Source organism: Electrona antarctica, assembly GCF_951216825.1.
Source record: "Electrona antarctica genome assembly, chromosome: 7".
Classification (NCBI taxonomy): domain Eukaryota; kingdom Metazoa; phylum Chordata; class Actinopteri; order Myctophiformes; family Myctophidae; genus Electrona; species Electrona antarctica.
Window position 1 is genome coordinate 24,571,250 of NC_136812.1, and position 27,000 is coordinate 24,598,249.

Genomic DNA, 27,000 nt, shown 5'->3' on the forward strand with positions numbered 1-27,000 from the left:
TTACCGAGACAGTGGAGCTGGGTGTGTTCGTTCCATAGCCCGAGGAAGGCAGCGAGGCCAGCGACCAACGTCTGCCATCCGTCCTGATGGACAGAGAGAAGGGACATGTCAAACCTTTCTTCTTGTCCATTCAAACCGATGCGATCGGTTTGAATACAACTCCATTCCATAGACAAAATATGTAAATGAGTGAGGAAGATGGCCCCGAACATTGAACTTCAGTACACAAACAGAGCAGACAACAGTCACCAACCACGAAGCCATTCACTTGCAAGAGGGAGAATGCACAACATTAGGAGTTGCATGGATTCAGGTAGGGTGTGCAGGCAAAGTCACCTGAGAGCAAGCTTTTGACACAAATGCCAATTATACTCTGTGGTACTCTGTGGAAAATAGCTTATCTACAAGTTCACAATGCAATGCATTGTGAGCTTGTAAACTGGCTATTGTCGGTGCACGACTCCAACAACAAAGTATAAATCTATCGTAAACCTCACAGTGAGTGAAACTAGCTTGAGGCTTCTATTTCCTACTAGCAATCAGATCTTCTTTGCTACACTGTATAAGGAACAAATAAACGTATACTACCTCACAGGGTTAAGGGGGTGTAAAAAAAGAAAGAAAAAGAAAACAAGACAACATCTTTTGACAGACCTGGATATAAAGTTTCATATCCAGCGGCTGATAGACAAGCATCATTTTAGACAGAAAACAGCTAAATCCATTGCGTTCATTTCACTTTGGGTGTGTAAAAATGTACCCATAAGGACAGTGGGTCAATTTTTTCCAACACTCAAGAGTTGTAGCAACACTGTGCATTTCACTGTTTTGTAGACAGAACAGATGGGTGGAACACAGTTCTCGGCAGGAACACATAAACAGGCTATTGACCGTCGTAAACACGAGGAAGAAATAACAACTGTAATTTGACATAGCCTCATTGTTGCCTGGCTCTGATGGCCTAATTAAAGTTGTTCTTGAGTCCTGCACAGTAGGTGACACAGCTTGTCCTTAATAAATACAGCTGGTACTGCGTGTTGTAGTAATTGGAGACGTGCAGAGAGAATATGGTAGTTGGGACTTTGCACAGGAAAATCCTCAGTGTTCATTTATCCATTTGGAACTCCAAGAGTGAACAAAAGTAACCCGACGACGGGTCCTTTTGGTTACTTTAGCAGACGCTCAGAGTTAAGCCCCAGTTATACTTCGTTGTTGTGCATGGGTGTTATGGCAGATCTACAAGCTTACAACGCAGCATGCTGCGATGCATTGGGAGTCTGTAGATCTGCCATTATTGGTGCGTGACACCAGCGCCGCACAGTGAAGCATAAATTAAGCTTTGGGGGTCCATTTCAGTCTCGGTCTGTGTGCACTGAGCCATGCATGGCACAGGTCAGACGTCAGCTGGTGGTGGCAAAGAGAAAAGGAAGGAGATAGGTGAGGAGGGTGCAGAGGTCAAAGGTTACCTGTCAGCCCTGTGCCCGTGACTGTGTGGGAGAGAAGACAGTTTTTAGCCGGGGCTAAATTTGTGACCGTCATGTCACTGCACGTATATACAATGGTGCGCACGCACGCACGCACGCACGCACGCACGCACGCACGCACGCACGCACGCACGCACACACACCCCTTGCCTCCTCTGTGGTGTTTTAAAAAGAAACTGCATAAATACTTGAGACCTTGTATATTCCTGCAAAATAAAACAATTTCTAGACACTTTAAATCTCAATTTCTATTTTCATTACAGTACCTTTATTCTATTTCATGTACTTTGCATTACTGTGTAAAACCAATTTGTCCAATTTGAGGAATCCTGAAGCACCACCTCAACTGTTTTATTCAGTTACGCAGTATCAGACTCCACCACATGGTGTCACTATTGTAACAGCATCTACTTACCACAGCTCTGCAAGTTGTGGTATTGAGGTCAATAGAGAAAGCTAACATCACAGAATTAGAACGGATGCTACAGGATTTCATTTTTTCCCCTTCTTTTTGGCCGGTACTCGTACAACAGCTGCTGTACAATGTTTGATAATAGCGTTATGGAAATAGACATCGGTGCTGTGCATAATATTTAGACAGATCGGGACGGGTTACTAAGGAAATGTCATGCTTTCTCCAAACATTGGAGGGATTGTTATGCAGAGCATTCACTCTTAGTTTCATCCGCTGTCCATGTGTTTGAAACCATTAAAAGTACCACAATGTAGTAAAAGTCCGGTAATCAAACTTTACTTGAGTAAAAGATGTGAAAAAGTGACCAACATGAAAATCGATTATACTAACGATTATTCGATTAATATATTATTCGATTAATATATATAATATACAAATCTATTTTGTTTTATCCTACATTTGATTATTTGGACTCATTCCTAAAAAGTATTGGTATCAAAATGTATCAAATGTATCAAGTATCAAAAGTAAAATTACTTATTATGCAGAATGTCCCATTTCATAATTTTTCAAATAATACAATAAAATAAAATGTATAAAGATCTTTTGAAAATAGCCAAAGTTAATGTATGTTTTGTAATAATAATTCAAGTGATTCAAGTAACTAGCAAGTAATGTTTTCAAATAATAATTAGAGTGGTTTTCTTCATTTCTTTTACCCCACAGATTTCCCTGGGTGCCGCAGCAGCTGTTATCAGAGTAGACACCATGTGGAGAAGCTTCCATCAAACTTTTTAAGAGTCTTTTATCTGGTTGCTTTGATCCTCAATCATAAACAGGGAGGAGCATGCAAACCCACAATCTGTCACACTCATGGGTGCAAATGCATAGACATGCACAGTCGTCTGTTTCCACCCCCCGCTCTCTCTCTCTCTAGAAATTACCATATCTCAGGAGAACCACAGCCAGATAAGCGGATATTAATCCAGGTTTGAATGACAGTCTCAGATCATCTTGGTCTCGTGGCCATAAGCAGCTCTGCTTTAAAGGTACAGAGGCCATACAGACATTTAAGTCTCCTGCCATTTTATAAATACTGTCGCTAAAGGTTAAGCTATGGCTAAAACCATCACTCAGGATGAATGTCATACATTTCTGTTCAGCAGTTTCACTTCCAAACACCGACTTGGTTCACTTTTCTTTCCCCTATAGGAAACCTTTAACCGTCAAGTAATGGAATCTTTCACTTGGTTTACTTTTCTGGGTTAGGGTTTTCTGGACTCAAGAGGTTATAAGGCAGATAGAACATGATTGGTATGATCTGGTCCCCAGTGTTTCATATTTAACCATATTTAACCAATATACTGTAGGTCTGCGATAATGGTGGCTTGATACCATTAAAGTACTGGCAAAAATGTTCTTTGCTGTTGAATTGATTCATTCCCCCTTATTATTATGGTCATATTTAATTTCAAACTATACTTAAAAATATATTTTAATAACTAAAGAATATAACAGAATCTCTCACTTTGGGCCGTGTGAAATTGCAGTTTTCACCTTTAATTATCACTTTGATGATTTTGCGTCCGTGGCTGACATGCCTTAATTGGCAATTTCACACTTTCAGTATGGAAAACAAAGGCTTGAAAGAATATTCCTGTAGTGTAGGGCACTGAAATCACAACACCAAAGTGTCTGATAGTGTGTGACTCATGAACCACGAGGAATATTTACATTATCTTGTAGTAAGTCCAATCAAACTTTGCAACTTAGCATTATCAAGTACACCTTGTGTTTACCTGACCACACAGTTTGGCCGTCACCTACGTGTATAATGTGTGTGTGTGTGTGTGTGTGTGTGTGTGTGTGCGTGCGTGCGTGCGTGCGTGCGTGCGTGCGTGCGTGCGTGCGTGCGTGCGTGCGGTGACGGACAGGATGTGTATCTCACCTGCGGGCAGGTATGAAGGAGAAATGTGCCGCCGTGTTTGGAGAGAAGTTGCGAGGGCTGTCCAATGGACTGCTCCCTGAGAGACAGAGGAGAGAAAGAAGACAGATTGGTTAATTATGACACAAAAGAAGAGAGGACCACTTGTTTCTGTTCATCTTATGCATGTATTAAAGTGCAATCACACTTTGGTAGATGTAGTTATCATGTTGTGATAGAACTCCAAATATTGGATAGATGTCTTGCTCAATTGCACTGTTGATTAGAAATTGATTTACAATGCACAGTGAAACAGCTCTCTCTTTTAGCACATGAGTTAACACAAACTATTCAGTCAATATAACATCACAAAACCCAATATGGCCTTTGTTTAATGTTGATTTTGCCATTTGTATTATCCGGATTTTCAAACAGTAAACAGGAAGTTGACATTTGTCTTTCTAAACTAAATGCTGTTCCGTGTTTTGTGATGTAATATATTGGCCAAATCGTCTTTGTCTGCTTATGTTCTAAAAGAGTGACTTTGAGAGGTTTTTCACTGTGCAATGTTAGTCAGTCAATGGGGAGACTACATTTATAATATTAATTTCTAAATAAAGGAGCAATGGAGCAAAGCTATTTCTCACCAATATTTGGAATTACATGCACTTAGTTAGTTTTTACCTGAAGTAACATGTAACCCATAAGGCAAGTCAAATATATTACATTTAACACAGTAAACACAATGTGGTTAAAAAAAGAGAATAGATATAGCCTAAAACAAAGTGCAGTATTCCCTCACACACACACACAGTACACACAAAATATAGCATTGAAAAAAAGCATATTCTATTCACATGAACAGGATTTTTTTCACCCTTCACTGCTGCAATGTCATGTCAATAAGTGCTAAACAGCATGGTGAGGTACTGTGTAGATTGTGGCCCAGATCAATGTACGGCTGAACCAGATGCAGGCCTCTCATGGTGGGACTTGAGGCAAGAGTAACCTAAACATAGCCATCCTCTGAAGATTTTAAATGCATAAAATATTCAAATTGGAGCAAAATATGACTAAAATGGCCTCAGAGTACACACATTCACATATTTTAAGTGTACCCTCAGGTAGAATTGAAACCCTGACAATACTGTAGTACAGTAGGTCTTAAACAGCCACGCTTATTAGCATATGAAGAAAACAAAAACATGTTGGAGCGTGTGCGTGTGTGTGTGTGTGTGTGTGTGTGTGTGTGTGTGTGTGTAGGCATATTGTACAGTATATCTGTGTGCAGTGTGAACGTGCATGACTATTTGGATTTGAGACACAAGTTCCTTCATCCCAGCTCCCTCCCAGTGATGGGATATGAAAAATACATCTTCACAATTATTCATTGTGGCAATCATGATTGTGAGTAATGATCATCGCAATAATCACAATATGCTAACGTAAAATGTCACAATTAATACAGGTCCATTTTATAAAGTATAGAGAGTTTAAGTGGTGCTGAGTTTACAGCTCAACAAAAGCTAATTCATGTATGATGAATTTAAATCTCCGCAATATGATTATTGTGAGCTTTTTTTCATCACGATAAACAATAATAACGATTATCATCCCATCCCTACTCGGTGACAATAAAACCATCCCTCAACTCCTCCACTCACTTCCAATCTTCTTCATCCTCTTTTAAAAGAGCAAAAAGACTGATGGCTATATTCATCGAGGACAGAGAAAGACGAACAGCCCATAGTGGACTGAGAGAAGGACGGGGAAGGATAACCATTCCCAAGAGAGGAGAATGAATGACAGATGAGATCGGAGGAGACAGACATGAGAGTGAGTGAGTGAGAGAGTCTTGGATGGTTTGATGGAGAGACTCGTTGGGGAAATGAGCAGTGGTGGAAAGTAACTAAGTACATTTACTTAAGTACTGTACTTCCACCTTTAGACCTGAGGACGATTCTAAACAAACTTTCAATGTCAGTGGTTCTCAAACTATTTCATGTCAATGACCCCTAGAATTATATGTATTTGGCCTCCGACCCCCATCTGAAAATATGTTGTTCCAGGGACCCCCCCAGAAGCAAAGATTTGAGTTAAAAACGTTCGCTCTGAAAGAATATAATTATATTCAAAGATTTGCGCCACATTTTCACGATTTTTCAAAAATAGCAGATCTACAAGCTTGTAGCCAGTGCCGCACAATGAGCTTGTAGATCTGCTATTTCTCAATAGCTAAAGTATAACATAATGCTTAAAACACCAAACGGGGTTCCCGCCCAGAATGGGTTAAATACAATTTTGAGGTATTTGTACTTTACTTTACTTGAGTAATTCCAATTTCCAATACGTTTACTTCACTCCACTACATCAAAGGCAAATATTGTACTTTTATTCCACTATTCCACCATTTATTTGAAATCTTATACAGTATATTACATTTCGGCCATTTGTAGATCTTGCTTGTAGATCTGCTATTTTTTTATACATCAGAAGATTTGAAATGGGACATTCTGCATGATTAGTACTTTTACTTTTGGTACTTTAATTACATGTTGATACCAATACTTTTGTAGGCTACTTTTAAATATTACATTTTGAATGATGGACTTTTACTTGTAACAGAGTAGTACTACATTCAGTACATTGTAGTATCGATACTTTTACTTAAGTAAAACATTTGAGCACTTGTTCCACCCCTGGGAATGAGTAGAAGGATCGGACACTGAGGAAGATGGGACTGTGTCTCCCTCTCTAACCCATTTTGGGCGGGAACCCCTTTTGGTGTTAGCATTATGTTATGCTTTAGCTATTGAAAAATAGCAGATCTACAAGCTCATAGCGCGCCACCGAGTGGCGCGCTATGAACTTGTAGGTCTGCTATTTTTGAAAAATCGAAGAACGACTGACATAGAAACATAGCTTTTTCAGAAAACTGTCAGGATGTAGAAGACATTTTTAGAATCTGATCTCAGGTCAGAATGGGCTAATTGGACAACAGGGGAGAGTGAGAAACAACCACACAGACAGAATGGGACCAGACTTCTAATGTCCGTTGGAAGATGAAAAACGGGAGACAGATGACATAACATGGGAAAAGACAGGAGAGAGAGGGACGAGGGGGGAAGATAGAGGGAGCACTTTAGAAAGTGACGAGGAGAAGAAGAGGAGGGGGGGGGGGGGGGGGAAGCAGGGGTAGGACAAAAAGTTCACAGATGAATAATAATTTATAATCCATTACTGTGCCACAAATAGCAACGCTCAGAACACAAATAGCAACTCACGAGCTTTGAGCTCACAACATCATTACAACACGACGTATTGTCAACTTGTAGATTGGCTATTTTTTATACACGTCAAGTCATGCAAACATTAATCGGGCATCAATGAGATGATTGGTACAAAACAGAAATTAAGGGCAAGAGTTCATTCACTGCTCTAAGTAATCTACAATAAACAGAACCATATCCCATTATCCCGTATGTACAGTATGTGGGTACAGGCTGCAAAATAGATTTTGAGATTATAATTTCACATTGTAAATACACTGTACATCCAAAAGCTCCAACGCATGACAGCATTTCCATGTAAATAACTAATCTGTGGACTTGTTTGAATAATTTCCTCTAGGTGCTAACATCGTTACTGCCGTCCGGGGACGCTTAGGTGTGGGAAGAATAGATGGCCTTATTTCAGATTACCATATGGCATATTGAATAAGCAACACTGAGTGCCAAGGACAGTCGCTGTACAGTAGAGGAACACCTCGCCGTCGGGTGCAAGTCTGTCAACTTATAATTCAGGAGGAGAATGCAAATCTTTTTCAAACACACACATGGATAGGCCGAGAGAGAAAGGGAGTGGTGAAGCATAGCATGGAGGGGTGGGAGCCAGGGGGTGTAGATGGAGTAGTTGGACATTTCCACATTAATTATGCAGTTGACAGGCCTATAGCGAGAGCAGGGTATGTCTTATATTAATATGAGCCTTTGCGATCTGTTAGACTGGGACCTCATTCGCGGTAGCTGAACTGGAACTAAAGGTCTGGAACTGTGTGTGTGTGTGTGTGTGTGTGTGTGTGTGTGTGTGTGTGTGTGTGTGTGTGTCTGTGTGTCTGTGTGTCTGTGTGCGCGCGCGCGCGCGCGTGTGCGCACGCACATGCGTGCGTGCGTGCGTGTGTCAGGCAAAGCTCTGTTTAAATGGCCTCATAGGGGCTATTAGAAGGCACTGGGGGAATAAGCACACAATATACTGTGTTACAGTCCATGGCTTCATTGTGTGTGTGTGTGTGTGTGTGTGTGTGTGTGTGTGTGTGTGTGTGTGTGTGTGTGTGTGTGTGTGTGTGTACGTGCGTGCGTGCGTGTGTGCGTGCGGTAACATTAGTCAAAGTAAAAACAAAAAAAGACAGATAGAGAGAGAGAAACTGTGCATGTGTATTTACTGTGTGTCAAGGAAGGCTAAATGCTATTTGGGATGCATCGCCATGGTAATGCAACTCTGAAACCCTGGGTGTGTGACATGAGCTAAATGTTAGTGAGGCTCAGGAGATTTCTACTAGGTTTGTTCTAGTTTGCAGGCTGTGCGCAAGCATACTGCATATGCTTTCAACGTACTCCTGGAAGCACACTACTTCACATTTCCAAACTACCAAGAAGTGTTCTGTACTTGAATTTAATGAGAAGTGCATGGCGCTGCTTCAGCAGCCCTTGTTGAAGTGCCTTGGAGCAGAGAGCTGTAGCAACTTATCTGTCCCAGAGGACCTCCCACAGCTTCCAACAGTAGAAGGCTGTGGTTCATCATCATAGGCCCGAGTGATATGACTGTGGCGCAAATCTTTGAATATATTTTTTTCACAGCAAATGTTATTAACTCAAATGTTTGCTTCTGGGGGTCCCTGGAACTACATATTTTCAGATGGGAGTCCGGCCAAATACAGATAATTCTGGGGGTCCTTGACGTGAAAAAGGTTGAGAACTGACAGAGAAACATGGGTTTGTCAGGATTTAGACGGCATTTGTTGAATCTTTTCTCAGGTCTAAATGGGTCAAGCATTCAGCAATTATTCAAACACTTTCACCAAGATTACAATTAATGAATCATTTATATATTTTTTCAAATAGTGAAAATAGCAGGTCTACAAGCTGGACCGGAGCTGATATTTAAACTGCTAGAGGCTGGTCTGAAACCAGACCACTGCTTTTCCAATTCAACTGAGCTACTATAGCAACGGTTTAGGTACAAAACGGAGCCAATACTGCTTTGAACAACGCTGACTCCACTTTTAATGCTCAATGAACAGCAGCTACCGACTGACAAACTTTTCTAAATGCTTGCTCCTGAGTGCCTTTAAGGTTGGCTTCTCTTCCTAGCGTGAAATTGCACTCTGATCCCGTGTGAAACCACACAGGTAAAACATGTCTCCTGCCTCAAGGCTAATAAGACTCCCTGGTGAGGTTCACTGGAATTCACTCTGCGGCTTCCCTTCATGGATTTATTTTAGTAGTAGTCACTCTTACAGACTCAATAACACGTTTCTCTCCCGTTATGGGACTTGTGCTGGAGAGTCCACAGCAAAATCCTCACTGTTAATTTACCCATTTGTAATTCAGAGAGTGTACAAAATGACCCAAATGGAGGGTCCATTTATACACTCTTAGAATTAGTTTAACATTGAGGACTTTACTGTGCAATTTCTGCACCGACAGTGATCTACTTCTGCAAGGATAGAAACACACCGGCACCGATGACACACTTTTCGCCCTCTCTGTACAGGGAAAATCTGATGCGAAAAAATTGCTGGCAGAGAGCAGCAATACATTACTTCCATAGTAGAGAGCAAGATGGCCTCCAAAAACAAACATCAAACAAACAGATGCACAATCCCTGCTTCACTTCTCTACAGGGGGAGTTATTACAACCATAAAGACCGACAGTAGTCGCTTTCAACTTCAAGAGACCAGAGTGTTTCTCCTGCCAATCACCACGCTGACCTTTAACGAACAACGACCACCATAGAGGAGGAGAGAGAAGAGAGACGAGGGAGAGAGTGAGACACATAAAAAGAGAGGTTCAAAGGAGGAACATGAGATGGGGAAGGAGGAGAGAGAACGCTAAGCAGAAAAGCAAGGCAAAGAAACATAAAACAGACGAGACAGACTCCTGACAGACTTCCAAGTTCCAACGTTTCCATCAAAGCTCTTTATTTGCCATTTAGTAGGCCTGTTTCTACAAATGTCAAGGTTATATAAAAAAATTAAATCAAGTCCTGAGATAGACGAGTGCGAGACAGAGAGAATAGATGAAGGACTGCAGGAATAGATTAACCACTTGAACCCTAACACAGGGGGATCATTCATCAGAAGCTCACAACGCAACTTCGTAAGCTAATGGTTCTTAGCTTACGCATGTTTCATGATAAATGCTTTTTATATATATGTGATGTATTCCCATGCTTTTTGTTCTTGCTTAATATAAATTGCTCTGGATTAAGAGCGTCTGCTAAATGCCTAAATTGAACTAGAGTCGGAATCCGGAACTGGAGGAACCGAATCCAACATGGAGGAACCGCAATCGGTTCCATGATGCATCACATTTGGAACAGTTTCCTGAACCGTTTTATCATGATCATTTGTAAGGGTCCATTTGGAACCCCCTATAGGAATCGTTAACGCCTGAGGACCGGTAAGGAATCAGACCGTTAGGAGGGAATCATTAAGGAACCGGAATCGTTCAAATCCTAAAGGATCCCAACCCTAAATGCAACACGTTGTGAGCTTGTAGACTAAATCTAAAGCTGACTAAATCACTGCCAACAACAGCATTAAAAAGACAACTAGACTTCAACTAAAAGCCCATGTAGACATAGTATCAAGCTAGCACTGGTTGAGGCTGACTAAGACGAGACATCACAATATTGACCGACGAGTCAATGGCACTACTCCATGAGGCACTGCTCCATGAGGCACTGCTCCATGAGGCACTGCTCCATGAGGCACTACTCCATGAATGAGGCACTACTCCATGAGGCACTACTCCATGAGGCACTACTCCATGAGGCACTACTCCATGAGGCACTACTCCATGAGGCACTACTCCATGAGGCACTACTCCATGAATGAGGCACTACTCCATGAGGCACTACTCCATGAATGAGGCACTACTCCATGAGACACTACTCCATGAGGCACTACTCCATGAGGCACTACTCCATGAATGAGGCACTACTCCATGAGGCACTACTCCATGAGGCACTACTCCATGAATGAGGCACTACTCCATGAGGCACTACTCCATGAGGCACTACTCCATGAATGAGGCACTACTCCATGAATGAGGCACTACTCCATGAGGCACTACTCCATGAGGCACTACTCCATGAGACACTAGACACTACTCCATGAGACACTACTCCATGAGGCACTACTCCATGAGGCACTACTCCATGAGGCACTACTCCATGAGGCACTACTCCATGAGGCACTACTCCATGAGGCACTACTCCATGAATGAGGCACTACTCCATGAATGAGGCACTACTCCATGAGGCACTACTCCATGAGACACTACTCCATGAGACACTACTCCATGAGGCACTACTCCATGAGACACTACTCCATGAGGCACTACTCCATGAGGCACTACTCCATGAATGAGGCACTACTCCATGAGGCACTACTCCATGAGGCACTACTCCATGAGGCACTACTCCATGAATGAGGCACTACTCCATGAATGAGGCACTACTCCATGAGGCACTACTCCATGAGGCACTACTCCATGAGGCACTACTCCATGAGGCACTACTCCATGAGGCACTACTCCATGAGGCACTACTCCATGAGACACTACTCCATGAATGAGGCACTACTCCATGAATGAGGCACTACTCCATGAGGCACTACTCCATGAATGAGGCACTACTCCATGAATGAGGCACTACTCCATGAGGCACTACTCCATGAGACACTACTCCATGAGACACTAGACACTACTCCATGAGACACTACTCCATGAGGCACTACTCCATGAGGCACTACTCCATGAGGCACTACTCCATGAATGAGGCACTACTCCATGAGGCACTACTCCATGAGGCACTACTCCATGAGGCACTACTCCATGAATGAGGCACTACTCCATGAATGAGGCACTACTCCATGAGGCACTACTCCATGAGACACTACTCCATGAGACACTACTCCATGAGGCACTACTCCATGAGGCACTACTCCATGAATGAGGCACTACTCCATGAGGCACTACTCCATGAGGCACTACTCCATGAGGCACTACTCCATGAATGAGGCACTACTCCATGAATGAGGCACTACTCCATGAGGCACTACTCCATGAGACACTACTCCATGAGACACTACTCCATGAGGCACTACTCCATGAGACACTACTCCATGAGGCACTACTCCATGAGGCACTACTCCATGAATGAGGCACTACTCCATGAGGCACTACTCCATGAGGCACTACTCCATGAGGCACTACTCCATGAATGAGGCACTACTCCATGAATGAGGCACTACTCCATGAGGCACTACTCCATGAGACACTACTCCATGAGGCACTACTCCATGAGGCACTACTCCATGAGACACTACTCCATGAGGCACTACTCCATGAGGCACTACTCCATGAGACACTACTCCATGAGGCACTACTCCATGAGACACTACTCCATGAGGCACTACTCCATGAGGCACTACTCCATGAGGCACTACTCCATGAGGCACTACTCCATGAGGCACTACTCCATGAATGAGGCACTACTCCATGAATGAGGCACTACTCCATGAGGCACTACTCCATGAGACACTACTCCATGAGGCACTACTCCATGAGGCACTACTCCATGAGGCACTACTCCATGAGACACTACTCCATGAGGCACTACTCCATGAGGCACTACTCCATGAGGCACTACTCCATGAGGCACTACTCCATGAGGCACTACTCCATGTTACATCAAGTCCACAGGTTAGGGCAAGTGAAAGAGAGACAGAAAGGAGACGGCTGAATGTGATGCATCATTTGTTTGGTTTTACACTGTCGAGCGTTACAATGGTCATCAGTAATATGACATGAAATCATTTACATATTTCAAATTAAATTTGTTCGCTGACCAGTGGTTAGCCCTGGACCCACACACACACACACACACACACACACACACACACACACACACACACACACACACACACACACACACACACACACACACACACACACACACACACACACACACACACACACACACACACACACACACACACACACACACACACACACACACACACACACACCTTGATGGCTCACCTCTTAGACCGTAAACAGGAGAATGCATAGGCCTAAATGTTGACCAGGGAACAGCTTGGGTCCCAGTTGTACTTCCTGTCAACTACACTACAGCATAAATAATCACTAACACTGCAACAGGAAATAAACTTGGCACCATTTAGACGCGTTATGTTAAGTGTGAAAAGGTCCATTAAGGGACATTTAGTCCCGTTCTAATTGAATGGCTGCCGGCTTGGCAACGAGCTGACAGTCTGGCCAGAGGACACGCAGCAGTTGGGCCACGGTAGTCATGGCAACACAGCAGCCGCCGCAGCACCGACCTACAAGCTCACAACGCGCCGTGGGCAGGACGCGCTGTGAGCAGGACGCGCTGTGAGCTTGTAGCTCGGCTGATTTCGGGCGTGCGACACCGCCGTGCGGCGGGAGAATAAAATAGGCTTAAAGCCAGTCATGTGGTGGAAAAGGAGAAGGGATGGATGGGTGGAGACAAGGAGTGATGAAGTGAGAGACACAGGGCACACTGTGCCCAGTGGCTGAGTGTGTGTGCATGTGCATGCGTGTGGCAGACACGGATGTGCACAAACACAACCTCTCGTATGTCCTGCCTCTCCAGTCTCCACTGCCTTCCGTTCTTTTTGTTCTCTCACTTCCCCGCTCTGCCCTCTTTTTACATTCTGTCCTTCTCTCTCCATCTCTGTCTCCCCTCTACTTCCCATCCTCTCCTATTCATCTCTCTCTCTCATTCTCCAGCTCTCTCCCTCTAGTTAATAACCCTCTTAGCCAGAGGCGACAGATGAGTGAAGGAGATTTGAAGCTGGAGCTGATGTAGTGACAAATCCATTTGTGCGTGTGTGTGTGTGTGGTGTGTGTGTGTGTGTGTGCGTGTTCTTCGTAAGAACAAAAGGCGGGAGTGCAGGGTCCTTCAGATAACCTGGCAACTTCTCTTGACGGACATATAAAGCATGTCTGTCTTTGTGTATGTGTGTGTGTGTGTGTGTGTGTGTGTGTGTGTGTGTGTGTGTCTGTGTGTGCTGTTGCGCCACACGTTGTTGTGTGCACACGCATGCACACACTGTTGTGTGTGCATGCGTGTGTTGTGTGTGCATGCGTGTATTGTGTGTGTGTGCAACTGTGCATGCATGCAGGCGTGTGTGCGTGCATGCATGTGCTGTGACAGACAGGATGTAGAGTTCCATTATTTCCTCTGGAGGAAATGTCCATGGTCTTAATTTGATTGACGTACAATTGTAATGACGACACACCCGCACCCCTGTCCTACCCTCCCCATCTCTCTGTCCTAATATCATTAGTCCTCTCTCTCTCTCTCTCTGTCTCCACGTCCATCAGGCACGGCTCTCATTGCTCTATTATCTTTCCATCTCTCATAACTACAGTAACTACCCTCTCTCCCTCTCTCCCGTTCAATGTGTCTCTGCAGGACGCCGTGATATTGTCATTCTGACTTTCCAATCAATATCTCTCCCTCTCTCTCACTTGCTCTCATTCTCGCTAAATTACTCCTAGCCAGTCATCACCCTTCTCAGTCAATATATTTAATTTCATTGGGTTTCCCCATCTTTCTGTGCTCCCCCTCGCCACCCACACACATTCACTCTGGATTAGAGGAGGCGATGTTGATGAGTTTAGAGGCATATCTGTCTACATGCTGTCAATGTGTCCGACAAAATCTTGCCGGTTTGCATTACGTCTGTCACCATACGATACACACGAGCACACACACACACACACATATTTGCATGATGGGAGGTAGGCACACATCCACTAACGCACACACATACCAACAGCTTTCAAAGACAGCAAAAAATCATTAAGTTTGACAAGTACAAACCAAGCGTGGAGTGGTGTGTGTGTGTGTGTGTGTGTGTGTTATAATACGTTATAGAGAGAGAAATAGATTGAGAGAAGTGTCACTGTTGATGGTCTCCTCTCCTGTTCCACTGGAATAGGGCTTTATCAGAACAGAACACAGTCAGTTGGTAACATGCATTGGAATTCATGGAGCTCTTCGCAAGCGTGTGCACACACACACACACACACACACACACACACACACACACACACACACACACACACACACACACACACACACACACACACACACACACACACACACACACACACACACACACACACACACACACACACACACACACACACACACACACACACACACACACACACACACACACACACACACACACACAGCTGTGCATTGCTCAGTGTGCAGTCTGAGCTGTTAATTGGGCTTTGTGTCACTGTGTGATTCTAGTGGTTAGTGTCAGTGGTAGAGAACAGCGTGAGTCCCTCCGACACATTTAGACAGGCTGCGCACTGCACTGCACACACACACACACACACACACACACACACGCACGCGTACAGTCGTACACGCACGCACGCACACACACACACACACACACACACACACACACACACACACACACACACACACACACACACACGCGCACGCAGGCAGGCAGATGTACTGTAGCTCACCAAAACACAGCTGCAGCATTTAGTGGAAACATCACATCCTACATGATGTACTTCCATAGCGATGCCACAGTGTGTATCCTGACAGCATGTGTATGTGTGAGAGGGGCACAAACACACCCATAAACTGCAATTAGCACAGAAGGTGTCAAGCTGACAAAGACCCAGAAAACAGTGTGTGTGTGTGTGTGTGTGTGTGTGTGTGTGTGTGTGTGTGTGTGTGTGTGTGTGTGTGTGTGTGTGTGTGTGTGTGTGTGTTGAGTATTGTCTGGGTGTGTGGGGGCATGGCCCCATGCAGCTGAGATTTAACACAGAGATAAAGCAATCGACAAAGCTTGTTTGATTTGTGTGTGTTTGTGTGTGTCTGTGTGTGTGTGTGTGTGTGTGTATGTGTTACCTGTGAGTCCATGCAGAGGTGAGTGTGGTCTGGGCAGGGTGGGGGAGGTGCTGGACGTGACGATCAGACTCTTCCTGTTGCTGGTTCGACAGCTGAGGAGACACAAGCAGCAGCATGGGTTAGTTCCAGTTCAGTGACATTGTACCTGTAGTGTTACAGGTAGAGCAGAGCAGTGTGGAAGAGCATCGGCCTCTACAGGAGCACTGCAATGAACCAGATGTACTGCAACGTCCCCTATTATAGATATTCCTACTGGGGTGAAAATGTGGCTGATGTACAAGCTCACAATGCGACGCGTTGTGTGCTAGTACTGTAGTATCGGCTACTTTCACGATTTGGTATTAAAAGGAAAAAAGGAGGGGGCCTAGTATAGACCCTTGGGGTGCGCCAACTCCGGTCAATGAAGTATATCTAGGGTTTGAGTGGTTAAGCACTTATTTGCCAATAGTCAGGTCCACATACATAGTACAGTAACCATACACCCCCCATACACACACACACTTCAAGCACGCACACGCTTCTGAAGCTTGTTCAGTGACACACATTTGTACATCTGTCCCCTGTTACTATTGCATTTTTTTGGGAGCATGTTTTCCCCTCATAAATATTCTGATTAGACACTGACAGTGGCAGTTCAATGAGGCAGGGCTGCCTGTGACACACGCTGGCCTTCATGGCAGCTCTCCAGAGAAGAGGAATGACAGCCACTAGAGCCCTTGAAGCTCAGCTAGCAGAAAAAGGCCAATGTCTGGTCACGACAACCATGGCATGGTAATGACGCACTAACAGCAGAACGACACATTGGACCCGGAGCACAATACAAATAGAACAGAGTAGAACACAGATTTGCATTGCGGAGACTATTACAAAAGTTCAATAGTTTAACTATATAATGAAAAGAGCAACACATTTGAATTCTAGGTTGGCTGTTTGAATAGCAAACGTATAAATGGTTAAAATGATTGTGAAGCTAAATTAACCGTCTCAAGGACCCCTGGGGGTCCCAGGACCCCACTTTGAGAACCAATGTTCTGGATCACCTTTTTGTTCTCATTCGGTTAAAAAAAGGTAAAGCCTGGGGGGGGGGGGGCTCAGATCGATGAACCAATATGATCCAGCGCATTGCTCCCGGCGGCACCCGCCCCCCAGAAATAACGGTGGCTGGGCCAGGCTACCTTGAACATGATGTAGTGGTCCAGTCTGTGACTTGTATCATAGGACTAGGACGAACTAAAGAGGTTTTGGGTGGTGGTCTGTCTGGCTGAGAGAATATTAGGCAGCAGAACCCTCGTGGTGTTGGTCCCAGTTCAGAGATCTGTGTTGGTAAGGAGGGACATTATACACCGGGTAAAATGCTCAGTGTCAAGTCTGAGAGGGTCAAATGGAACACAATTAAACTCATCCAATTGGTTCCATTTGTACACTCTTGAGTTCCAAATGGAAGAATTAACACTGCGGAACTGTTTTAGTGGTTTTCAGTCTGAGCCGATGCATAATGTCTCTCCTTAGTTACCAACACAGATGGATAAACCGGGACCAACACAGAGGGTGTTGCTGCCAAATATTCTCTCAGCCAGCCAGATCACCGCCCAAAACCGCTTTAGTTCGTCCCACGACTCAAGTCACAGACTAGACCACTGCATCACGTTCAAGGTGATAGAGGATGCAAACAGTACCAATTGGATTGAATACATTTTGTTCCATTTGTACCCTCTCAGAGTTAACACTGAAGATTTTACGTCCACACGGCTGCAGGGAGACCACAATTCCCAGCCCAGTTTTGAGGACTGGGCTGGTGGTGGTGGTGGTGGTGGGGGAGTATTGCATTCTGATGCTAAATTTGGTCACCGCTATAGACTGTGCAAACAAAAAGTCATTTCACGCACTCTGTGCTCATAACTGCCAGACTGCTGTGATCATGACTACTCTGGAGGCATACAAAGGATCCCTTTTTGCATAAACGACTCAGACGCACACGCTGACACACAAAATCCTTGATGTCCACAGAGAGGGGGGAGTCATCAGTCAGTTGTCTAATACAGGGGTTCTCAACCCATGGGTCGCGACCCCTCGAGGGGTCGCCAAATTATTTTAGGGGGTCCCCAAATTATTTTCAAAATAAAAAAAAAAAAGATTTTTTTAAAATTTTATTTTCACGATTTTTCAAAAATAGCAGACCTACAAGCTCGTAGCACGCCACTCGGTGGCGCGCTATGAGCTTGTAGATCTGCTATTTTTCAATAGCTAAATTATAACATAATGCTTAAAACACCAAAAGGGGTTCCCGCCCAAAATGGGTTAAGGTTATTGTAGCAGTCAATTTATATTGGGGGTCGGGAGGGGGCGGGGCGGGGGTCCCGAGACATTGCCAAAGCATTTCCGGGGGTCCCCGACCAAAAACGTTGAGAACCCCTGGAATAGAACATAGCGTGTTCTGACAGAGATAGAGAGAGAAAGGAACAGTTAAATACAGACAGTAGCAGAACTCTCCCATTCACAATACCCTGCTATTCACTCTTGTGCTTTAGTCCTCTTCACCTCTCCTCCCATTCTTATATCTCCGACTCCCTCTTCATTACCCGCCACTCTGCCTCTCCTCAGACAAGCCCTTAAAACATGCTCTCTCCTCTTCTCATCCCCTCTCCTTCGGTCGTGCCGTCTTCACCATGCCTTTCCGTCTCTCTGACCTTCCTTAGTACTGCGTGGTGTTGTTGTGACCCACAGGAATGCTGATCCAATAGCTACACCTGACACCTACTCTTAAAAAACACACGGACCAGACAGCTGGCCCAAGGAAGATGAAAGGGAAGGAACGCTGTAATAGCCTGGGAAAGAGAAACCCAAACAGAGAGACCTCGACCAGACAGGAGAAAACAGAACAATGAGTATCTGGCAGCAGACTCGCAGGGTTAGCTCAGCTGTGGTCTGAATTCATAATTGAATATTGCATCGCCTGTTATTGTGTTGAATAAAACCTAAGACCTGCACCATTGTTACAGCGGCCCTAAAGCCCCAGTAGACACTATGACCGGCTGGCTCTGTCTATATCCTGCGTGAGCAGAGGGCCAACCTCAGCCCTAAACCTTGAAAAATAAGTAAAGCCACTGTTTGACTGCATAAGGTTGAAATAATCCAATTCCAGCTTGAATTAAAAAAAAGAGTAATATTTTGAGAAGAAGTACCTTTAATACCTAAGGAGAAGGACTGGGACACCGACCGGACACTACTGAGACATACACTTCAGGGGGGAAAAGATATATCGTTGCGGTCGGGCAGAAACCTCTTTTCTCCGTATTTTTACTTTGTGTTTTTTCACAAATTAATGTCCTACTTGGCCATACTACAGGGCCAGACAAAAAAATCAAAAGTAGCAGATCTACAAGCTCAAAACACGACACAAAGTGACATGCTTTGAGCTTGTCGATCTGCTACTTTTGCTATTTTAGAATTTGAATATACTGAAAAGTAACTGTTTTGAACATATGAGGTTTCCACCTGACAGAGACGATATGATACAGAGTCAGAGTTGGCTGGTGAACCAGCCAACTCAGTACGACTGACATTAAGCCTCTGATAGGAACGCTGTCTGTAAAGATAACTTCCTTGGGTAGATTGGAGACTGAAATAGACTCAAAGGAGGTGTCCCATGGAGAACTGGGGGACTGAGAAGAGCCCAAAAGGTTGAACTGAGTTCAATAGAAAGAGAAAGATTTCCAGCTCACACCTGTTTGTGTGTGTGTTATCATCAATCAATACCCCCGACCGCACCAATAATTGATTGTGTTCACATTGTGAAACACAATAAAACTAATATGTAATTCCATGTTCGTTCAGAACAGACACTGACACCCACTTCTCCACACCTGTAAACCTGTTATGTGACAGTAGTTGATTCTGTGGCATGCAGAATGAATAGAGCTCTGTTCTGTGCTGGTGGTGGAGGGGTGACTGCTGGGGACTTTAAAGCTTAACCCATTCAAACAGGAAAAGCATCCGTGTTGGCTATTCAAAAATAGCACATACTGTATACAAGCTCACAGCCTGTCACTTTGTGTAGTTGTAACACAAATCTTCTCTTCTGTGGGTACCTAGCACAACACATTTTCAGATGGCGGTCTGTCGCTAATTAAATATCAATTTGGGGGTCTTCGAGGTGAACAGAGGCCTTTGCCTGACTGTTACTCATCTGGTTTAACCATCTCCTTTTGCCTTTGCCTTACGCCATTGCTCTTCTACTGTCGTTCTCTTTCGCACAGGGTTCAAAAGGTTCTGCATACGGTACGTATGTCCTTGGCCCCATGAACAGATGCAGGGTTAAAAGCGCAGACAGCTTTGAGAGTTAACATAATTGGATGGTGAAATGGCGTGTGTGCGTGCGCACACATGCCCTTGGATATCTCAGGCCCCCTGTGACATCTAGGCCTAGAATTCAAAAGGCAGCCTTTATATGTTTTTAATAAAACTGAAGTGAGAACTGTGTGTGTGTGTGTGTGTGTGTGCGTGCGTGCGTGCGTGCGTGCGTGCGTGCGTGCGTGCGATACAGATGGGGCAATTCACTGAAGACAGAGCATCACTCTGATCCAACATGGCATCTCATCTTTCAAACAGGTGTGGGACTGTGCAGACCACACGCTAGGCTCACACTGCCAATGTTGCACATCTCAACAGATGGCAGGAGACTTGGGATAGCCATTACGCACACGCGCACACACGCACTTCTGACAGGGATCCACTAACAATCTGGGCATGCTGGACTGTGCCAACTTTAAAATCACCTGTTCACAAACATTACTAAAATAAACAAAATGTCAACATTACAAGTTGCATCTTACAGACTGTTGTATGACCATTTTTCAAGACTCATTTGTGGAAAAAGAACATTGAATATCAAATAGTCTAGTCCCTGATTATAATACAACCCTGTCTTATATTCAGGCCAATAGGGTACTTACTTTGTTGTACGACAGATAGCAAAACATACCCACTCTCTACAAGCTCACAACACATTGTGACTTGCTATTGATAAAAATGTATCCCACAGAACAAAATGTATCCGAACAAAATGCATCCCACAGAAGCAGCCAACCAGAAGCAGCATACCAGTGGGACTGATGTTGGATGTAGATGTCAACGTGATGACTTGATCCTACCAGTGATTACAGTCCTAATCTCCTCGCCACACACTGCCATGTTTATGACTGGCCACCGCAGCATAATCACAGCCAGAGGATGTAAGGAGCCAATTAACAGCACGCACACACGCACACGCACACACACACGCACACACACACACACACACACACACACACAGGTGCTGTGCGTACTGTTGGGTGAATATATGAAAAAGGAAGCTACATTGAGCATTAATTTGCATTAATTGGACACGCATGAACGCACAAGCAAACACGTGCACATGTTCTCTCACACACACACACACACACACACACACACACACACACACACACACGCGCGCACGCGTGCATTAAAGTGGCACCCTGGTTACTGTATGTCTTAGCAAGGATATATTATATCGTCTCAAAGGGCACCTACGGACGGCTGCAATTCGAAACTGGCCCCCGTAAAATCTGAATCCCCCACCCACTCCTTTTTTTGTTTTTTTCCCCTTTTTACCTCCTATATGATGATTTCCTGTTTTTGGCTATAGCGGTGTATATCTGTACGTCTGTGTAAATGTTATGATGAATTGAACATGGTGGACCCTAATGTAAACACGTGTAATGCTTTATGGTGTTGTCCAAAGTTGACAGTTTTGTTTCGAGTTGTGCTTGAAATGTACTGTAATTCTTCAATCTGTTAATACCGGTAAATACTTTAATCAATCAATCAGTGTCTCTGTCGGGTGGAAGCCTCATGACATGAGTCATAATATGAGCAGATCTACAGTATGAGCTAAAAGGGCACCGCAGGTTTTGAGCTTGTGGATCTGCTACTTTGGACGCTTTTGTGTGATGCTGTAGTAGGAATGTTCAAGCAAAACATTTGAATAATATGGAGAAAAGAGGTTTATTCCCGACAGCAATGATATATTATACAAGACGGAGAGTCAACAATCACACACACCCCCCCCCCCCCCATTGGGTTCCTGGCAAAGTGGCAAAGACCGCTGCTCCCGGCGTGCACGTCACTTACAGGTATTGTTGCCCAGGCTCCATGTTCATTATCTCCCTGTAAGCAGGACTCTTAACATGCGTGTGAGAAAGCAAGGACACAGCAGGGGGCCGCAAGGAGAGGGTGCAGCCTCGTAAGCAGACTGCTCTGCCCCCCCCTTATAACCACCATCTTCTTTGTCTATGAAAGTGCCTAAAATGGAGCGAGCTTTGTTGAACCATTTAGGCCGATTTATTTTTTAAAGGCTCCTGAATCAGACAGTTTTCTGAAAAAACTATGTTTCTATATCAGTGGTTCTCAAACTATTTCATGTCAAGGACCCTAAAAATGTATTAATTGTAATTGGCCGCCGACCCCCATCTGAAAATATGTTGTTCCAGGGACCCCCCCGGAAGCAAAGATTTGAGTTAAAAATGTTCGCTCTGAAAGAATATATATTCAAAGATTTGTGCCACATTTTCACGATTTTTCAAAGATAGCAGATCTTTAAGCTCGTAGCGCGGCACTCGCTGACTCGTTGTGAGCTTGTAGGTCAGTAACAGTAACAGTCTAAAATGTTATCACTATTTTAGGAGAAAAAAAGAAAATGTCAATGCAGAAACTACAGGATGAAAAAGAATAAACTTCACTAAAGGTGACCTTTCTTTGCATTCCGTTTATATACTGAGGCATCACGTTTATATACTGAGGCATCACGTTTATATACTGAGGCATCACGTTTATATACTGAGGCATCACGTTTATATACTGAGGCATCACGTTTATATATTGAGGCATCACGTTTATATACTGAGGCATCATGTTTTTGCATGCAAAGTCTGACACTTGGGCTAGAAATGACCGATATGAAGAGTAAGCCCATATAGAGAGGAGTGGGCAGTAATCAAACCCTTGTTTTTCTATCTTCTCATCCACTACAGGGGAGGGGGGCGTTGCCATCTGAGCTCTTTTCTGTGTGTGTGTGTGTGTGTGTGTGTGTGTGTGTGTGTGTGTGTGTGTGTGTGTGTGTGTGTGTGTTTGCGCGTGTAGACTCACTGCAACACAAACATCTCCTCCGAAATGAAATTACAAAGCGATATGTAAAATACAACCACTGATGGTAACACACACACGCGCATACGCACGCACGCACGCACGCACACACGCACGCACGCACGCACGCACGCACGCGGCAGTGGCACTGCTGTTGCCGGGAGAGATAAAGGGAAGCAGTGATGAGCAAACAGCCATGACGACGGCCCATCAAACCGTATCACCTTGCCCAAAGATATATATAGACATATGAGGAAGGATGTGGTGAGAGTCTATGTGGATAAGGATCTCTACTTAAACTCATTTCCCCAGTCCACTCAATATAGTCTTGTTGGTCTGAGGGTTGCAGCCAGCACAGGAAATCAATGTGTGTGCGCGTGTGTCTGTTGGACGGACGGACACAGTGAAAGATATTGTGTGTGCGTGTGTGTGCGCGTGTGTGTGCGCATGCACGTGCGTGCGTGCGTCTGCATGCTCTCCTTGTTATCCACTGATCTCTCAAGGCCAATAGCACCTGGAGACGGAGAAGTGGTCTGAATCAAAATAAAGACAGCTTTTGTTTTTGGAGCAGAGTTTCCAACTATCGAGATCGATGAGTCCCTTCTGTTCCACATCAGTGCATATATTCCTACTGTAAATTAATTGCACGTACAGTAGGCCAGGGCCGGGGTCCAGGTCAGTCCCTTGGTCACAAAGTCTATACTATTTTGTAATTTTTTGTTGATACTATTTGCTATTTTTTTTGTTGATGTTGCAAATCTTACCTTCTTGTCCACCTATCTGTGGCCTATATACACAGGTGATTGGTGATTTGACACTTGTAGTGTGTAGTTATGCCATAAAATAGACATACCATAACTGTTATGGTATGTCTATTTTATAGAAATATTATGATGCAGTTAAAATGGCAGTTTTCAAAGTTTGAGGTGTGTCTGTTTGTTTGATTTAATACTTTATTAACAGGCCAAGTCAGATGTTAAGTCATCTTTATACTGTCTTTTAGACCATTTTGTTATCTTGTTGTTATTAGTGTTACTACTTCTCTGCACCTGTTAACTGTATCTCTGTTTCTTCCATACTGCTGTGCTGCTATGACAACAGCATTTCCCCCAGGATTAATACAATGTCTATCTCCATCTATCTATCTGGCGCAACAAGAAACGCAAAATAGCGTAATAGTGTCACTAGCCAGCAAAACCCTGTGTGTCTCGTTACACATTAGCCCATGATTCACTGAAGACATGACATGACGGCAGTGAGTCAACATGCAGACAAGGTTGTTTTGTTGTCAACTGTTATGGGCCGGCATAGCAGGAGGTTAAGACAGTGCTATACATGTATTGTATGTCATGTGTTCTGTGTTGGTGGAGAAGTGATTGTCAACCTTTCTCATTTCCAGGACCTCCCCGTTGGATAGGAATTATATTTTATGATTGGGACCCCAATCTACACTGTGAAACCCTGGTAATTGAACTCTGTACCTGTGTCTGTCAGCCATTATTATTTAACTGATCCCTCAAGGACCCCTGGGGTCCTCACGTTGAGAACCACTGCGGTAGATCACTGTTCTAAATCATAATAGTGAAGGCTAGACATGCTTCAGTCCCATACACAGCCCAACCCAGTTGCTATGCAAGAGTCCCTTTCCTTACACCACAAACCCCTGGGTGTTCATCCACAGCAACTGAGAGTTGAACAAATGGAACCGTCCATAAGGGTCAGAGTTAAACTAACACTCGTAGTTTTCAGTGTAGTATAAAATCTACGTGACAAAAATGCCACGGCAACAGAGCAGGGGGCAGGGTCAGTAAAATCGGGGGTAGGCAATGTCATTGTGTGTATTGTCTAGTCGTGTGTGTGTGTGTGTGTGTGTGTGTGTGTGTGTGTGTGTCAGACTGTCAGTAGCCCCTGTTATTACGTGGGTGGGAGAAAATTGCTGGTTCAAACGGGTACAAAGCACAGCCCTGTCTCTTTCCTGTCTGAGCAGCGGAGCCACTTCTGCCATTGACATTATTACCATGGGAGAGACAGCAGGACAGAGAGAGAGAGAGAGAGAGAGAGAGAGAGAGACAGCGAGAGAGAGAATCAGACTGGTAAGCTGAGGGACAGACAGAGAAGAGGCCACATGGCATGCATGATGTCAAACCTTTGCTCACAAGTTACAGATATCCCAAATGGAATTAAATCAAATGTACACGATGCTTCTAGGTAGCATGCCAGCAGCAGTGAGAGTCACGCCCCCCCCACGGGCAGAAACACACAGCATGGCTCTCATTCATGTATCCATCACAAGACAACCGGCAATATGACCTTCATCTTTGAATCAGCAATACAGCTAGGGTTAGGATAGTTGCCAAAATGACAGGCTGCCAGAATGACAGCAATGAAGATCAAGAATGGACGGCTAAAAAAAGACAAATGCAGAGAGAGAGAGAGAGAGAGAGAGAGCGAGAGAGAGAGAGTGTGTACCTCTTAGAGCGGCGTAGCATGCTTCTCTCAGGCAGCGAGAAATTGGAGAGCACAGTCCAGAAGGAGTCAGACATGCTAAACTATACTCTAACACAGCGGATCCACATTCATAACTTACATGTACACACACACACATGCACACACACAGTCACAGATATAGATGCAGCGGAGAGGCTAACGTTAGCCAACAGACCCTGCCTTCCACCTGTCACAGCGGCTACTGCTGCTCTGTTTGTGTGTGTGCTCTCTTCTCCTTCCTTCCCTCCCTCTCTCTCTCTCTCTCTCTCCTCCCCTCTTAATTCCCCACTCTTCTTGCTCAGCAGTGCCCCCTCTTTTCTTTTAAGAAGAGACACTTTTTCTTCTCTACTCTCTCTCTGCAGGGAGTACTTTACTGATGCTAATAAGGTGTGAGAAATAATACAAGCTGAGCACAAGACAAGACGGAGAGTATGACAGGAGAGAAAGAAGCTAGGGGGGAGAAAAAGAGACGAGAGAGAGAGAGAGACCCACGCACACACACACACACACACACACACACACACACGCACGCGCACACGCACACGCACACGCACACACACACTTAACTTTTAAGACATTTAACGTTACAATCTGTGATTTATTTTAAACAATATGTATGGCAGAGTAAGTCAGTACAATACCACTATCTGCAGTGGTGGGAGATGGTCTCCCTACTATTCTATTGCAAGATTTAGACCAGCTGGTTGGCAATGTCAATAAAGTTGTTTGAAGCAGATGGGGGTCTGGACAGGACACTAGATGCGCCGCCATCTTTATTGCAGTACAATTAACAATTAACTCTCTGCCTGTCGGGAGAGAGACAGTACATATAAAACGCTCATTGTAGCTTTAACGCCAGGGAGGAATTGTGGCTTAGCTGAACGTTTCAGTTGCTTTTAGCAGCCATTCAGGATGTTCTTTTTTTAGAAGAGACTTAAAAAAGAAGATGACTTGGCTAATCTGATCTCCTCGATAGGACATGTCAAAGTCTAGGAGCCACGATGAATCAGTATATTAATCCATTTTGGTGTTAGCATGATGTTATGATTTAGCTATTGAAAAATAGCAGATCTACAAGCTCGTAGCGTGCCACCGAGTGGCGCGCTACGAGCTTGTAGGTCTGCTATTTTTGAAAAATCGAAGAACGACTGACATAGAAACATAGCTTTTTCAGAAAACTGTCAGGATGTAGAAGAACATTTTTAGAATCTGATCTCAGGTCAGAATGGGTTAATCCATAGCACGTACAGTATATCTTACCCTCATAGTGTCAGACTCAATGGTTAATAACTGAACATAATGTACAACA

At 44.3% G+C, this 27,000-nt stretch overlaps 1 protein-coding gene across 8 annotated transcripts in view; it reads right to left on the reverse strand.

The window, feature by feature from the left end:
- mast2 (microtubule associated serine/threonine kinase 2) overlaps positions 1-27,000 on the reverse strand; it is a 197,673-nt gene that overhangs the window by 43,345 nt on the left and 127,328 nt on the right. For 5 of the 8 annotated variants that reach the window (XM_079506005.1, XM_079506001.1, XM_079505999.1 and 2 more), the window contains exons 5-8: positions 16,044-16,135; positions 3,848-3,923; positions 1,467-1,487; positions 5-83 (exon numbers count right to left, since the gene is read on the reverse strand). In XM_079506005.1, coding sequence (XP_079362131.1) covers positions 5-83; positions 1,467-1,487; positions 3,848-3,923; positions 16,044-16,135 — 268 coding nt within the window. The remainder of the gene's footprint in view (positions 1-4; positions 84-1,466; positions 1,488-3,847; positions 3,924-16,043; positions 16,136-27,000) is intronic. The other 3 variants (XM_079506003.1, XM_079506002.1, XM_079506004.1) reach the window with 1 other exon arrangement.